Below are 16865 nucleotides of genomic sequence, written 5' to 3' on the forward strand. Positions count from 1 at the left end.
CCAGTCCCTCTGTTTGTTTCCCTGTTTTTGTTTTTGTTTTTTTTTAATATTTGTTTATTCGACTGCACCGGGTCTTAGTTGTGGCAGGCGAGATCTTTAGTTGCAGGATGTGAACTCTTAGTTGCGGCATGTGGAATCCAGTTCCCTGACCAGGGATGGAATCCAGGCCCCCTGCATTGGGAGCACAGTCTTAGCTGCTGGACCAGCAGGGAAGTCCCCATCCCCCCACTGATGAAAGGGGAAATTGAGAGGGGAGGACGACCGCCCCCCAGCACACGGGCGAGACGGCAGCAGCCCAGGACGGACACCCATCTCTCCTGAACCCATTAGGCTTCTGCCGCGTTGCCCATGAGAGTGATTCCGGTGCAGTGTGAGCAGGGTGTGGAAGATAAAATCTCGTAGCATTGTCTGGGTCCACCTTATGGTTCACATCAAGTGCTCGGTAAAAGCAGGTTCAATTACATATAAATGGCTCTCAGGGCAGGTACACAAATGGGACAGGACAGTTGAAGAAGGCTCATTTGTTCACTGGAGAAGGCAGTGGCAACCCACTCCAGTGTTCTTGCCTGGAGAATCCCAGGGACAGAGGAGCCTGGTGGGCTGCCGTCATGGGGTCACACAGAGTTGGACACAACTGAGTGACTTTAACTTTTTTAAGAAACATTTTTGAATTGACAGTTTTACTTATTTTTCAATATTTATATTTATTTATACAGCTGCGCCAGGTCTTAGTTGCGGCATCTTTAGTTGTGTAACCCTGGGTTGCTGTATGTGGGATCTAGTTCCCTGACCAGGGATCCTTGCATTGGGAGTGCAAAGTTTTAGCCACTGGACCATCAGGGGAAGTCCCAGACAATGTGTCTTGAGGTCTTGCCTCCATGGTATCTGGAATACCAAGCTCTGACTTCTAGAAGCCTCTAATACACAATGAGTGGCTCCTCTCAGAGGTTTTGAAGCCAAAACTGTCACTTCTACTTTGAGTCCATTTGTCTTTCTTCTTTGCATTTTCAAGACCCAGCAGTCTCGCAGTCTCACAGCCTCCACGGGAATAACAGTTTCTCCAGGGTGTCGTCCTTCTTAGGCTTTATCCTCTTCTTCACCCTTGACGCCGAGACTTGGTCTGGCAACAGCCTAGGAGCTTGAACAGTCCTTGAAATGCATGAACGAACTTCTAATCTAGAGGGCTGCAGCTGACACATTTCAGAGAAACAGGCCTGGGGGGTGGGGTGGGGAAGAGTTTTTCCCTAGGGACTTTGAGCGCATGCCAGGGTGGCTAGGGTGCGGTGCACAGGGTTAGATTTTGTGCCTCTAATCTGGGGGCTGCCCTGTCGGTGAACTTCCTTCTAGAGGAGAGGCCAAAGTGAAAGGCCAGCTCTGCTTGGGACTGCTGGGGCTGGTCTGAGGACTCCTGTGGGCCGTGGGAGGAGGCAGCCTGCAGTTCAGTTGACAGGATGCAGGGTAGTTCAGAACCTGGGCCTGCCCATCCACCGGAACAGGATTGAAATCCTGGCTCTGTGACACATTAGCTGGGTGACCTGGCAAGTGGTGGGACACTCAGACCCTTACTGTCCTCAGCTATAAACTGAGCATAATGAAGAGCTGCCTCGCAGGCTGCAGTGGAGGTAACACCAGTGACTAACGATGGAGAAACTCCGAGGATGCACAGAGATACCAGGGGCATCGCTGGTCCACCTCGCAGCTCAGGGAGGGGGCAGGTGGCTCCTGCAGCCTCCCAGGGCTCCCCTCACAGCATTCATGCCTGCATCACCCAGCTCCTCATCCACATAGCAGGTCTGACCTGTCATCTTATGGGACCCTGCCCTGGCTCCTAGGCACATCTCCGTTGGAAAAGCAACCCTTGGTACACAAAAGACATGCAGGAGGCTGTTCCTAGAAACACCGTTCCTAACCTCCTAGATCTGGAAACACCCCAAAGTCCAGCAAGACTCGAATGGAAAGTCAACCATGGTGCGTTCACAACGTGGAGATCTACACAGCAAGCATGAGTGAACTACAGCCAGAGGTTTCATCACGGATCTCACAAACAATGCTGGGGAAAGGAGCCACGCCCCCAAAGCACACACTGTAGGAGGCAGCTTACAGAAAAGCACCCAAAGCAGCCGGACTTAACGTATGGGGCTGGCATGGGGTCGGTGGTCACCGGGGTTGACTAGATGGGGCGTCAGGAGCTCCTGGAGCTCTGGTTCTCCATCTAGGGGGCTGCTAACACAGGAGTACTTAGTTTGCAAAACATCATCAAGCTATACACCTTCGACTTCTGGGTTTTCCCGTATGAAAGGTATGCTTTTTGCTTTTTTTCTTTCCCAAAGGCAAAACCAAACAACGGTCATCTTTCAAGTTCCCCTCCGTGGTCATCAAGAGTGGCCCTCAACATTTTGGGAGGCCAGTCCCCTGCCGGGTCCCTCTCTGCCTGCCCCTCACCTCTCCCTTGCCAATTTCATTGTGCTGTTCCCTCCCCCAGGAAAACCCCACCCCAGCTAAGTCCCTCTCATTGTATAGTTCCTCACTCTGGCCGCTTCCTCCTCAACACTCTCTCTGAGGTGAGAAGATCCTGGCTTTCAGTGACTTGGCTTCTCCCCCATGAAATGCCTTCTAACCAGGGAGGGGCAAAGTAGCCAGACCAGGCAGCTCGGTCCCAGGGAACTATTCTGGGAAACTCACAGCTCACACCTCCTGCCTCTCAGAAGCTAACAGAGGCAGCGCCTGCCTGAAGCAGCTGAGGGCAGGTGGCAGGGAAGTGGGGCCCGCTGACCCAGACAAGCCCAGGCTGGGTCGGATGGGGTGCTGAGTCCAGCTGAGGAGTCCCGGGGGACGTCCTGCCTCACTGGTTGGTTCCAAGTCACCATCATCCCCCTAGTCCTTCCAGCCCCATCCATGGTGTGGACTCTAGCTGCCTGGATGGTTCTCACAGTGAGCCACTCTGGTCAGGGAGCCACTCCGCTGTATTCTTATTTCTCCTGACAAGTAATTAGGTAGTCTATCAGGCACGTGTTCTAGCATCAGCCTGGGCCAGGCTCCAATACATAACAAGCCCTAACTTCACGTTGCCCAGGTCTTCGCCAACTATGGGTGCAACCAGTTATATCAGAATCCCAGGGAACAAGAATGTAGACTCCAAGGTTATAACCCAGATCTACTGGATCAATCTAGGCGCCATTTTCTTTTTATTTTTTTCCCCCTGGATCAGTTTTATTTTTTAAAAAATCAAATACATATTTAATTAAGAAACTAATAATGCAATATTACCCAAATAAAATGTAAGCACGTGTTCAACTATCATGTTCCGTATTTCAGAGAAGAGGTGTTAAGGATTTATGCCCTAAGTTTATTTACAAACATATCTAGGATGCTGAGTTCAAGGGTTTGATCCTTTTAAGACATTGCACTTCTTAATATGTTCCTATTCCTATCTGTCTCATGGATTACTTTTTAAGCAGTTGGTGTCTTACTATAAAGAAAGGTGCAGCAAATCCAGACCCAAAGAACAAAGTCATCATAGCTAGTAACCTCCACTTGTTTTCCACTGAAAATGGTATATTCTTCCCAGGACCCTCCTCGTAGTGGCTCCGATGAACCACAGAGGTTGTGAACCTCCGGATGCTCTGTCCCAACATAGCGCTGTTGGAAGCTCTACAAAAGATCAACAGACTGAAGGCGGAAGAAATGACAGCTGCAAACTGTGCGCTGCTTCCTCACGACCTTCCCGGATCAGTTTTATTGGTCAATTTTTCCTTAAGTTATGTATCACAGTTTCCTGCTTCATATATATTATATATATTTTTTTCTTTTTGTTTTTTTAAATTATCGAAGTATGATAACACATTTACAGGAGACTTGGGAAATACAGAACAAAGTTACATATAGTTCCACTATATATTACAATTATTTTTAAGTAGATAGGTTTTTAGTTTGAGTTTCAGTATCAAACTCTCAAAAATTAATAGAATGAATAGACAGAAAAGTAGAAGGATATAGTAGACCTGAAAAGCACTATCAACCAAATCAACATAATTAAGATTTATACTATTTTCACACACCAGCAGGATACAAATTCTATTCAATTACAGTCCAGCAGTGGTCAGTGTTGGGGTAGGAGAGGGGATGCAACAGTGGGAGCCCAGTGAAAGCCCCTTTCCTGGCCATGGAAACCTCTAAGTGAGATCAGACACCTGCACCAGACTTGGCCAGGCAGAGGAGGGCAGAGGTGATGCATTCCAGGCAGAGGGAACAGCATATGCAAAGGGCAGTGGACAAGAGGAGCCGGCACCTTATCGAGACGGTAAGCACTGCGATCTAGCCGGAGAGATAGTGAGGGCAGGAGAGGGAGAGGTGAGTGGTGAGGGCTGGTTAATGCATGCAACCCTATATAGGACACTGAGAGGAATGTTTTGCGAAAACTGAAGTATAGGTGTTTGCTTCCAAGATGCCTCATTAAGCAGCATAAATGTGACTAAATCAGTGTTAACCAAATGAAATGAGGGACAGTCTCTTAATTTCAATTACGCATCCATTCAGCATTAACTTGAGAGTCCCTTGGACTGCAAGGAGATCCAACCAGTCCATCCTGAAGGAGATCAGTCCTGGGTGTTCATTGGAAGGACTGATGCTGAAGCTGAAACTCCAGTACTTTGGCCACCTCATGCGAAGAGTTGACTCATTGGAAAAGACCCTGATGCTGGGAGGGATTGGGGGCAGGAGGAGAAGGGGACGACAGAGGATGAGATGGCTGGATGGCATCACCGAGTCCATGGGCATGAGTTTGAGTGAACTCCGGGAGTTGGTGACAGACAGGGAGGCCTGGTGTGCTGCGATTCATGGGGTCGCAAAGAGTCGGACACGACTGAGCAACTGAGCTGAACTGAAGCTTCCGTTCCATAAAGCATCTTGGGGGGCTGACTTATGCGCCCCGCCCCGGGGTTTCCCTCCCCCACCTTTAATAGAAAGGTCGTCCGTCTTGTGTGATCTGTCTTGTTGCCGGTCAGTAAAAAGGGCAAAGGAAAATAAATTTCCCTTGAATCTCTGGCCTGTTTACTCGCATAACTAAGAGTAGATGAATTCAGACCCCAACGCACCAAGGTTGCCTCCCCTCTTCGAGCACGCACTCTGATGGGAGCCCAGGGACCTGCAGACCCCGGGCGTGATCAGAGTACTGAGGAAGTCTTCACTCCGCAAGCAGGTCCCCGCAAAACCAAAGCTCCCACCAAAAGTTCAACACGCCCCCCAAGCTAGGGGCTGATTGGCCCGCCCTGCCCACACGGCGAGCCGGTCTCACCTTCTGATTGGCTGTTCTACCTCTTGTTGTGCGCCGAAACCCTCCTCTTCTCTGATTGGTCAGGCACTTACCTGCGCTCGCCCCGGATTGGGCGCTGGCTGGGACGGCTAACAGGCTCCTAGGGGCCCTGCGTTCTGATTCGCCGTTCGGGCCAGCACCACGGCCTGCACGCTGAATGGCTGCGCCGCTACCTGTATCGGCCTCCGATTGGGTGAGAGGAGGCTCCCCAGTGTGATAGGTCAGGACCACCGCCCCCCTGGCTCCCCATTGGCTGCTGTGCGAAGCCCGGTCTCCGGGTAAGATGGCAGCGGACGGACAGTGCTCGCTCCCTGCTTCATGGCGGCCGGTGACCCTCACCCACGTCGAATATCCTGCAGGTAAAAGGCAACTCTGGCTCCGAGGATGACTTCCCGAGGCCGGCCTGTCAGTGCCTGGTGCTTTGGCAGGCGCAAGCCCGCGAAGGGGGCGCCGGGGCACCCGGGTAGGAACTGTCAAATAGTGAGCCATGGAGGGGTTCGGCCGGCGCGCGCGCCGCGCAGGCGCAGTGGTGTGGCGATGAGCTGGGAGAAATTGTGAGCGTCTCTCGCGCATTCTGCGGCTGCGCGTCCGGGGAGCTCCCCTGGGTCCCGGGGCGCCGGTGGGCTGTGATGGGGCGGTGGTCTGGGTGAGGTGGGAAAGGATAACTGGCTTGGACCAGGGCCTTTCTTCCCTGCCCTTCTCGGAGCCGGAGAGGCTGAACTTTCTCCCCGGCGCATAGGGAGTGCCTGCTTTCTGCAAACAGTGCTATTGGGCAGCCGTAAGAAAGAGCTCCCCATTGCTGGGAGTGTGCAAATCGAGGCCAGGCAGCTCTTCGTTGTTGGGGTACTTCTGATGCCACGCCCTGGGCAGAGCACTGCTCCACAACTCAGGGGACATGGGGGGCGGGTGGGGGCAGACAGCCCCTGGAGCTTCCCGTCGGACCCAGCTCTAGAAGCTCAGGGCTTTCCTCCTGGCAGGTCTTGGAGTGACCTGTTCCGGAGGCGATTTAGTAGAGTGCTGCAGAGCTTGGGCCTTGGGGTCAGAGTTAAGCCGTGGCAAGTGACTTCACCCCTCTGTGCCTTTTCAAAGTGGAGCTGATCACTGTGCGTCCCTTCTAGTGGTGGTGCGAGAATCAGAAACAGGAGGTATGAGAAATGCTGAGTGCAGTGCCTGGCGTAGAGTAAATATTCAAGAGATAATTGCAATGAACGTGATCCCGCCTTGCCAGGACCCTCTCAAACCCACGCCTCCATCTCTGTGTAGGATGGTTGGGTGTTGGGTGAGGCTGGGGTTGGGGGGGGTGTCTTCTCAGTGAGCCCTGGTGGCCCCAGGAAGGGCCTGCTCGTGCAGAGACGTGAGAACCTAGCCCTGCTGAGGGCCCCAGGGCTGGATGCCAGGGAACTTTGACCCTAGGTGTTCTGGGTTCTAGTGGGGGGTGGGGCGGCCCTACTGTTGCTCTAGCTTGTCTTCTGCCTGCCTGCCCACCGTTCACCCGTCATTCATTGAGCTGGTGTCCACTGAGCGCCTTCTGAATGCCAGCCCTGGGCTCGCCCTGTGTTTTGAATGGTAAACAGATGGATATGTCCCTGAACTCCTGGACTGGGCGGAGCGGGGGGTGGGGAAGGGGGGGAGAAAATCCACTATACAGGAGGGAAACTGCAGACTGGAAAAGGGAAGAGTCTTGCCTTAAGGTCTCAGCACCTTCATGATTTCCCCTCCCTGGGCAGGGAGTAGCTTTTCTGGGTGCTCACAGTGAGAGGAAGGAACCTGGCAGATGTGAGCAGCATGACTCAGGCTGTGATGAAGGACCCTTTTCAGGGACCAGAGGAGAGACCTGGCTGAGCCTGAGGGCCTCTTCTCTGGGGGTCTTCTAGTCCCCTGCTAATTCTTCTGTGACCCCCCTGCACTTCTCCTTCACACCCCTCATCACACTGACTCTTGTTTCCTTTCTCCATTCATTTACATCATCTTGTTTTTGTTTAGTCGCTAAGTTGTGTCTGACTCTTGGTGACCCCATGGACTATAGCCCGCCAGGCTCCTCTGTCCTTGGAATTCTCCAGGCAAGAATACTGGAGTGGGTTGTCATTTCCTCTTCCAGGGGATCTTCCCAACCCAGAGATCGAACCCATGTCTCTGGGTCCAGCCTCATGCCGGGGTCCAGCCTCGGCAGGATCTAGGAGGTACCCTCAGGATGAACGGCGTCGGCGAGAGAACACACGTGAGACCAGCCTTGATGGGGCCAAGTCTGCGAGGGAGAGAGAAAGAGAGAGAATGACCAGACGGGGGGTGCAGCAGAGTCTGGCAAATCTTTATTTTTTACCGTAGCTTTTATATTCTAAGTTAGTACATTTTTTAAGGGGAAGATAGTTTAATATTACATCAGCTTATCCTTCACGAAACCAGGGTGTTTTCTGCATACTTCTTTGTGAGAGTCTTGTACATTATCTTCTGGCCTTGGGGCCTATTGACATTTTATGACCTAGGTGAATGCAAAGCTGTTTTCCTGTAATCTATTCTTTAATGAACACAAAGATCAGCCCTTTTGCAGAAGTTATCAGTTAAATTTATCTAAAAGGTTTACAACACAATGACTCTGCAGCTCCGGTGAGGCAGCCCCTGTTTAGCATTCCTGGTTAAAATTAACAATTCTGAACTCTTATTTTTCTAAATCTTTAACTCTAACCACTTTTAGAATAATATTTTTGTGTTCTCTAATAGGGCTTCCTCACCCCCCCCCCCCCCCCAAGGGCTCTGTGCCTATTAGGGCCTTTTGTGTGATCAGGTTCTTTATGCTGTTTATGATTAAGGTGTTGTGAGCATTAGTACGTGCATTAGTATGTGCATTAGTACGCATTTGCCAAGCAAGCTAGAATGCCAGCAAAGGGGTCTAATTGAAACACTCCTTTCATCCTGGATAATCTTATAGGATACCGCCGTCCGGCGGACATGTTAATTAAAGTTCTAAGTTGATTCTGTTTGGAGAGAGATCGGGGAAGGCCTACCCGTGTCACAGAAATTAGGGAGTAGTCTAGTATAGCAAGCATCAGAAAGACAGAGATCATCTTTAAGGTGAGCGCCGGGGCAGCTTTTTGAAATCCCTGAAGTCCTGATCTGCCTTGCTTGTCAGGTCTTCTCATGACCTTGTCATGGGTGGGATCTCCTGTGCTGGCTCCCGGCACTGCATTGGCAGGCAGATTCTTTACCGTTGAACCACCAGGGAAGCTCTAACATCATTTTAGAGCCCAGTTAAGTGTGGAGTGCTGTGCTGGATTTGGGGGTCAGGTGAGGTGTAGAGATCCCACTCCTGCACTCATGATGCCTGCTTTCTAGAGAAAGAGAAAGATACTGGACAGATGTCTCCACTGATGAGTGGTGTCATACTGGACAGATGTCTCCACTGATGAGTGGTGTCATAAACGACGCCCTGGTTACAGATTCTGAGAGTTCTGCAATGGCAGGAAAATGTCTTTTTTTTTTTTTTTTTTGCCACTGTGGTGGGTGCTTAATTTATGTTGTGTTAACCCAGACTGCCTCCCAGGTGCGGGAAACCGTGTGCAAGAGTCCGGAAGTAGGGCAGAGGCCGGTGTATTCAGGGAACTAGAATGTAGTCCCTGGAACTGGAGCAGAGGGTGGGAGGGAAGCAGAGCGTGATGAGCTGGGCTGAGGGGGACTTATCCCAAGGGCAGAGAGAGCCACTCGGGGCTTTGACTGGAGAATGGTGAGGCCAGAGTCGCTGAGAGCATCTGCAGGAAGTTATAAGGTAGCATTTGCTGTGGGACAGGCCATGGAGGTGGCCAGAGGTTTGGGGGTGCCAGCCACTTCCTGTCTGCATGAGCCAGGGTCCCGGGCACTAGGTAGATAGCTGAGAGACCCAGAATCTCAGGGCTGGGAGGGGCCGGGCCACTGTGTGGATGAGGAGACAGAGCCCCGGAAGAGGGAAGAGCCTCACCCCAGTGTCACTCAGTGGGCCTGGGGCAGCACTGGCTGACCTGTTCTCCCAGGCCAGTTCAAAGCCTGCCCTACCCTGGGTAAGTGTGGGCAAGGCCAGGTGTGTGCCCATCTCTTCGGCCTGGAAGTGGGACTCAGCCCTGTGTGGGCACCTCCCTGCTGCCTGCGCGAGGCCAGGCCGGTGGTGGGGCCCTTTCTTGATGCTGGGTTCTCCAAACCTAAAGGTGCCCTGGGTGCCAGGGACCAAGGCGGGCATTACACAGGCCTCACACGTCAAAGCTCCCATGGCTGGAGGAGGTGGGTACCGATATCCCTGGTTCACGGGTGAAAGAGCGTGGGTCAGGGAGGTAACGTCCTTGCCGGAGTTCATGTAGCCGCCAGTGCTGGCTTGGGCACTGCACCGCACACTCTGGCCCCAGAGTGGCCACGTGGCCGCCCTGCCTCCAGTGGCGAGGGCAGCCTTTGGACTTGGTGTCAGCCCTGCCTTTGAGCACGGGGGCAGCTGGCTCTTGCTGGCTGGCTTCAGGATCCTCATACTGCTTCCCCTCCAGGCCTTTGTGGGGCAGAAGGCAGCGGTCACGAGGCGGCCACTTGTTTTGCCCGTGGAGCGGCAGCAGGCAGCCATTACTGCAGTAGGCAGCTGTAGTGGGCAGAGCAGACCGGCCTTGCTCCCTGTCTGAGTCTGCAGTGTGGACCCAAGTCTGTATGCTGTCCAGAGAGTGCCAGGTTCGCCTGGAGGCCCAGGGCTTGGCTGGGCCCGTCTCAGCACAGTGCTGTGTTCCAGAGGCATCCGTGTGCCTGCTGGGCTGTCTCCTGGTCCAGAGTCCAGCCTCTGGGGCCCGACAAAGCCAGGTTCACATTCCTGCTTTGGTGAGATAGTGGGTAAGTTTAGTTCAGTTCAGTAGCTCAGTCATGTCTGACTCTTTGCAATCCCATGGATGGCAGCATGCCAGGCCTCCCTGTCCATCACCAACTCCCAGAGTTTACTCAAGCTCATCTGTCCATTAAGTCGGTGATGCCATCCAGCCATCTCATCCCCTGGATCTTAGTTAGATCCCACCTCCTTCCTGCTGTGTGACTTTGGACCAATCATGCAGCCCCTTTGGGGCTCAGTGCCTGCATCTGTAGAATGGGCCCAGTGACGTGCCTGCTTTACACTCACGATCTGTGGATTTGAGGGCTCAGTAAATGCCTTGGCACACTGTGTCTGTGGCCGAGGTGGTGTGGTCAGCCAGTACCCAGAGGCGTCCCCGGTCAGCTGGCCCTGCCCTCTGGGGCCCTGTTGGGACCGCCTCTCTGGCCCAGGCCGTCTCTGATGGCCGTGCCGGCCCTCATCTTGTCCTCCCTGTCTTCCCAGGCGACCTCTCTGGCCACGTTCTCGCATACCTGAGCCTCAGCCCTGTATTTGTCATTGTTGGTTTCGTGACCCTCATTATATTCAAACGGGAGCTGCACACGGTGAGTGAGTCCTGCTCCCCACGGCCCCACCCCGGGGAGGAGGGGCCTCCCCATCCCATCCCAGGTGCTTTGCTTTCCCTTCCATGCCGCCACCTCTCTTGAAGTGTGTGGAGGCTCCTGGCTGGTTCCAGGTTGTCCCCGGGGCTGGGAGGTTCAGTTGGAGGCAGCAGGTTACCCAGAGGCCCTGGTGACCACACATCTTCCCGGCAGATCTCGTTCCTGGGGGGCCTGGCGCTGAACGAGGGGGTCAACTGGCTGATCAAACACGTCATCCAGGAGCCACGACCCTGTGGAGGTAGGGCCCGGGCCTCGGGAGCCCGCCAAGTGAGGGCGTCCCTGGGAGGCCCGCGTCCCCCACCACGCTTTGTTCTCTCCCGCAGGCCCCCATCCGGCAGTGAGCACCAAGTACGGGATGCCCTCCAGCCACTCCCAGTTTATGTGGTTCTTCTCCGTCTACTCCTTCCTTTTTCTGTATTTAAGGTGAGCCTCTGCCCCGGCCGGGCTCGGCCAGGGACCCAAAGTGCCGCGAGCACTTGGGATGCCCGCTGGCTGGGGCTCGGCCTCTCCTGGGGGTGGGAGGAGCTCCAGCGAAGGCAGGAGGAGCCCAGGGAGCCTGCAGATGGGGACCGGGGGCTGAGTGTGTGGGGGGCCAGGGCCCCAGGCTGTGGGCTGAGGCTGCCTGACAGGGTTGTTTTCCCAGAATGCACCAAACGAACAACGCCAGGTTCCTGGACTTGCTGTGGAGGCATGTGCTGTCGCTGGGTCTCCTCACTGTGGCCTTTCTAGTCTCCTATAGCAGGTACAGTGGGAGGGGGCAGCCCCCCTGTCCCCGCCCCCGCCCTGCCCACTGAGGTCTGGCTGGATTCTGGGCCCTCACGGTGGACCCGAGCCCTGGAGCCTATGAGCAGGGCCGGGAAGGGGACCCCCAGCCTCTCAGGTTAAAAGGCCAAGGCTCCAGCTGCCCCGTGCCGCCCAGTCCTTGCTCTCTGCTCTTGGTGGGGGCCATGATTCCAGCGTTAGCCGTCTGTTGCCATGTCCTGAAGGAGCCCTTCACAGATGTACTCCCAAGTTCGAGGGCTGGGGACAAGTCCCAGCCAAGCCATCCCTTCACCTCTATAGAGTTGGGGGTGCCCCTGTTGGGGTGCGGCGCCTTGCCTGATTCTGGAAGCAGCTCCGAGTCCGTGTGGCCCCAGGACTCTGTCCTCTCTGTGGGTGTCTCCCATGTGTGTGCAGGGCTCCCCGGGGAAGCTGGTACTTGGGCATGGGGGCGCGGGCTGTGCGGGCTTGTCTCCGGCTGGCTCTTGTGAACTCGCCTCTGTCCTCGGCCCAGGGTCTACCTGCTGTACCACACCTGGAGCCAAGTGCTCTATGGGGGCATCGCTGGAGGCCTGATGGCCATCGCCTGGTTCGTCTTCACCCAGGAGGTCCTCACCCCGCTGTTCCCTAGGATAGCAGCCTGGTAACTGCCTCCAGCCCGTGTTGCTCTTCCCTCTCCCCGCACCTTCCCAGACACTATGTCCCGGGCCCCCTCCTGCCAAGGGGCCATCAGTGGGGGAGCCCAGACATGCCGACCCCAGCCTCAGTCTCCCGGGGAGGGCCCCAGTGCCCAGGGGCGTAGGGAGCAGGGCCCGCTCGCCTGGCTTCTATCTCCCCCAGGGGTTTTCTCAGTCCAGAAGCCTCTGTCCTCACCTGGCCTCTCGGGGACTTGGAAAGCAGTGTGTGTCCTTCTGGGCTGTATATATCTTGGGGCCGTGTCCCAGCCTGAGTGTCACACCTGTGGCCCATCTGGGTCTCTTAGTGGCCCGTCTTAGGGCAAAGACTGTGATTGGCAGGGGGAGGGTGTGTTGCCAGCCCAGCGGAGGGGGGAACGTCCGGCTTGGTGACAGACCTTAATGTGTTCCTGGCTTGCGGGGTGTCTGTCTCTCCAGGCCTATCTCTGAGTTCTTCCTAATCCGAGACACGAGCCTTATTCCCAACGTCCTCTGGTTTGAATACACAGTAACCCGGGCAGAAGCCAGGTAAGTCAAGGGGATTGCAGTCACCAGGTCCTGGCTCAGTGGGGTGCAGCCCTCAGGCAGCACTGCTCCCATTTCTGGAAGGCACCCCAAGAACCAGGCCTTTGTCTAAGCACTTTTCTTATACCGCCTCATTGAGTCCTCCCCTGGACCCCATTTTACAGATGAGAAAACTGAGGCTCAGAGAGGAGTCGCTTGACTGAGTATATGCAGACCTCAGGTGTGGGAGCCAGACTGGGAACCCAGGCTGTTGGGCTCAGAGCCATACTTTTAACCTCTGTGGCCCAGAACCAGAGAGCTGGGCGGCCAGGACTCTCAGGGGGACCTGTGTCAATACCCGCCGGGGCTGTTCTGTCCAGACCCTCTCCTGTGGAAGGGTAAACTGAGGCATGGTGAGTTAAGGGTATCTGAGGTTGCACAGCAAGTCAGGATGGAGCTGACGTTGGTGCTTTCTGACTCAGCTCTCCTCTCCATGCACCTCAAATCCTGGGTGGGGTGCCCACTGGAGTGGGGAAGGCCTGGCTCCTTCCCAGGTTCAGAGGGCAGCTGAGGCAAGACTGGGCTCCCATGCAAGCCTGGGAGGTTTCCTGAGGAGCCCTGGGTTCCTGGTGAGAGGAGCTACGGGGTGGGGTCCCCGCAGTCGGGACATGTGTCCAGGACATCATGGTCTATATTATCCTAATGAACTTAGAGGTAAAGCCCTGTCTCCACAAGGAAAGGGGATTTGAGGGCGTTAGAACAGTCAATCCCATTACTGGCGGAGGCCGCAGCTGGCCCAGGCTCTCCACCTGGCTCCTGGAGCCGCCCCACCGCTCCCTTCATTCATCGAAACTTCTACGTGCCCCTGCTCCGTGCCAGGCTGTGTGCTGGGGGCAGGCAGAGAGCAGGAGGGTGGTGGCCGGCAGGGGATGGTCACGAGGAATCAGGCACCTACCTGTGTGACCAGGGCCTTGGTCTTGAGAGCCCGCGGTGGGAACCTGATGCAGGGGTGGGGTGGTTGGCCATGCTGGCTAGGCGTGGCGGGAGAAAGCGGGCCCATTGGAGTTAGGATTTGACAGGGAGAATGCTCTCAGCATAGGAAACAGCTTGTATAAAACTTCTGAGTCAGCAGATGTGGCCAGAGCCCAGGGGAAGAAGGGGGCTGGCCAGGGGGTGAGGCTGGGACCGCATCATACAGGACCCGTGGGTATAGTTGGGTTTCTGCATTTCAGGTGGGACTCTTGACTATCCCCATCCTCCTATCTGAGCCTCAGCCAGGCCCTCCAGGGAACAGGACTATCCCTGATTCCCTCAGGTTCCTGAGCCCATTGTAGGCACAGCCATGCCCCCAAATCAGGTACTGGGATCCACTGGGTCAGCAGTTCCCCTCTCTGCTTCCATACATCCCAGAAGGAGAACTCAACAATCTTCTCGTCTGTTTTGCTTGATAATAACAGAATCCCACTTGTAAGTGGGAGCTTCCCAGATTTTCTGGAATCCAGCCAGGTCCCTCGTGCCTGTATTCTGTCATCCTGGCCCCAGCCGTGCGCCTGGCTCCTGGCTCTGCACTTGGACTCCAGAGCTGAGCACCAGGGGTGCAGGCCCAGCAGAGACACTGACCCTCCCTTTGCCCCAAGTCCCAGGTCCCCGAGCACGACCCCAGGGGCCCCTGGGAGCGGGCCTTCACTCATTTTGATGGAATTTGGAGGTAGGAAGGCGACAGCTGAGGGGGCGGCTCACTGAATGCCAGGAGCCCCCTCATCTGACCCCCCCACCCCCATTTTGTAGGAACAGACAACGCAAGCTGGGGACGAAGCTGCAGTGACGGGTGAGCGTGGCTGGCTCCAGCCTCCAGATCTGGCCTGCACGATTCCTTGCAGGATGGATGGGATGACAGTCAGAGGGACGAAGCAGAGACCTCTACAGACCCAAGTCACCGAGTGGAGCCTTTTTTTTGCTTATTTTAATTTTGATGAACAGAGTGGACCAAAGGGCTGAGCCAGCCCCTCAGCCAGGACCCTGGAGGGCCTGCTGCTGGGGGGGGTGGCCTTATGGCCAGAGACCCTCACAGTGCTGCTGCCAGCCCCTAGTCGGGCAGAGCGTGCCCTTGGCATGGGCACCGGGGTGTGGGGTAGAGGAGGAGGGCTCGCACCTCTGGTCACAGGGCCAGGAAATCCAGGTGGCGTGAAAAATGCACACTATTTATTTTTGGGTTTTGTCAAAGGCAGATGGGATTTTGGAGAGGAGGCTAGAAGAGCCTGCTGTGCGGGGGCCTCCCTGCGTACTGAGGCGCCCAGGTCAGCTCCCCAGGCCCTTTGCCTTGGGCCCGAGAGGTGGCCTGCCTGGGGGCCCCAGGGGAGGGAGCATCCCCACGTCCTTCCTGGCGCCAATGCCATTCCAGAACCTCGGTCAGTGTTTCCTGCGTGGGGATGGGCCCAGAGAGAGCGCGTGTCTGGCGCTGCTGTCCTTGTGTCCTGCCCGCATCGACCCTGCACCACAAGGGCTTTCTCTGGTCCCCTGTCCCCAAGACAGTGGTCCCTCTCTGACAAAAAGAGCCTGCACATGTGGGTGAGCAAACCCAAGCTGTTTACAGCTCTTTCCTGTCCCGCCGTCCGGTAGTGGTTCGTCTTCATCTCCACCCAGACAAACTGCAGAGGGAGTGGGAACTGGCGGGGGGAGTGAGGCGGTGGTGTCTACTGTCTCGCCCCCCAGCCCCCCACCCCTGCCCTCTGTGTGTTCTGAGCATTCCTCATCCTTCCCACCCCCTCCGAGAGGCTGGGAATCTGCTTGGGTCACCTTGGCCTGTGCCCGGGGTGTGGCTCGCAGATCCCCAGGGCCCAGCTCGGAGGCCAGCTCCTCCCAATCTTGAAGTCTCTTTGAAATGGAGTTGTGGAGAGGAGATGCTTCTAGACTCAGAAGCTTCTAGAGCGGAACCAGACTGCTCGGGACCTGCGTTCCGATCCCCCCCCACCGCCCCCCACCTTTTCTTTATGGAGGTTATTAACCTGCTGCTGAAGCACAATGTTTTGGTGCTTTCTTTTCTCATTTGTTCAAGACAGTGTCCAAAGCCATTCCAGACGCCAGGACCAGGGGCCTAATCTTGGGGAAGGTTGGTCGGTCCCCACATTTTCCTTTCCTTCCCTTCTTATTTTTATTTTTTACTTTTTTTTGCCTGAGACAAGCCAAGTGTGAGGTGGTTTGACTTAAGAAAAATCAATGAAAATTGTTTACTATTGTTTTAAAATAAAATCTTGAACTCTCGCAGCTTGAGCACGTTGACTGAGCTGATGGGAGGGGCCTGGGGCACAGCTGTGGGGACACATGACCCTGAGGGGCAAGGGGGTGTGGCGAAGACCAAAATAATCCTAAGGATCTCTGAGACATCTCGTCCCCTCCGGCCCCCAAAGCCAGGATCGGAATGGCCTCTGTGACCCTTTCCACCAGGATCTGAGGTCAGCCCCACCGGACCTCGTCTACCACCCTGTGCTGTCCTGGCTGGCTCTGCCCTCACTAAGCCGGGCTTTCCTCTGTGTGACTGACAGCGCTTGAGGACAGGACAGCCAGCAGATCTGTCCTTCCTCAGCTTCTGTCAGGATAAACAGCTCCACCCCTTGTTGAATTCACTACTCCTTGAGTGTGCAGACAGGTATTGGGCTTTGAAAGAAAGAACTGCAAACTGACCTGGGTTTTGTAGGCCTTGTAGGAGTGAAATGAACACAAGTCATTTCAAGGGTCCAGAGTGGGGGTTCTAACCCTTAATTCATTAAAGCTGATTCAGAAGAGCTTCACCCTTAGGGTGAAGGTGAATCAGAAGTAATCCCATCCTCCTGAGCTCGAAGGCTGGGTTTGGGTGCTCCACCGTGGTCCACAGAACCTTGACATTTAGTTCAGGTGACCTCACCCCGTGTGGGTGGCAGAAGCAAACAGATCCCTGGAGGAAGGAACCTTCGTGCTAGAGTTCAGTCATATATAGTTTTAAGAAATTACCATGAACAAAATACAAAGATGACCAGGTAGAAAAGGAATCACCACCATCCTTGAGAACTAGCAGGAAATAAGTATTAGGAAGAAACCCGCACATATGTCAGGGGCTGGGGTGATCAGACACAGACTGTAAGTTGTTTCATTTTAAAGAAATAAAGGACAAACTTGAA

General features: G+C 55.0%; 1 protein-coding gene and 1 pseudogene across 4 annotated transcripts; one reads left to right on the plus strand and one right to left on the minus strand.

Moving 5' to 3' along the window:
* Positions 1-2525: 2525 nt before the first annotated feature.
* LOC110125726 (cytochrome c oxidase subunit 7C, mitochondrial pseudogene) lies at positions 2526-4063 on the minus strand (annotated as a pseudogene).
* Positions 4064-5559: 1496 nt separating this feature from the next.
* Positions 5560-15972, plus strand: DOLPP1 (dolichyldiphosphatase 1). 4 transcript variants are annotated; one of them, XR_011483227.1, is made up of 9 exons: positions 5560-5670; positions 10617-10717; positions 10928-11012; positions 11098-11197; positions 11418-11516; positions 12048-12176; positions 12646-12735; positions 13944-14068; positions 14500-15972. XR_011483227.1 is itself a non-coding variant. In XM_020874936.2 (8 exons), exons 1-8 carry the CDS (start codon positions 5630-5632, stop codon positions 14534-14536), a joined length of 696 nt encoding a protein of 231 aa, XP_020730595.1. In that variant the 5' UTR covers positions 5560-5629; the 3' UTR covers positions 14537-15972. The 4 variants fall into 4 exon arrangements, 3 of the variants coding, with proteins under 3 accessions (XP_020730595.1, XP_020730594.1, XP_020730596.1); XM_020874936.2 differs by lacking the exon at positions 13944-14068 and having other exon boundaries at positions 11404-11516; XM_020874935.2 differs by lacking the exon at positions 13944-14068.
* Positions 15973-16865: the final 893 nt, after the last annotated feature.

This window comes from Odocoileus virginianus, chromosome 2 (assembly GCF_023699985.2).
Source record: "Odocoileus virginianus isolate 20LAN1187 ecotype Illinois chromosome 2, Ovbor_1.2, whole genome shotgun sequence".
NCBI lineage: Eukaryota > Metazoa > Chordata > Mammalia > Artiodactyla > Cervidae > Odocoileus > Odocoileus virginianus.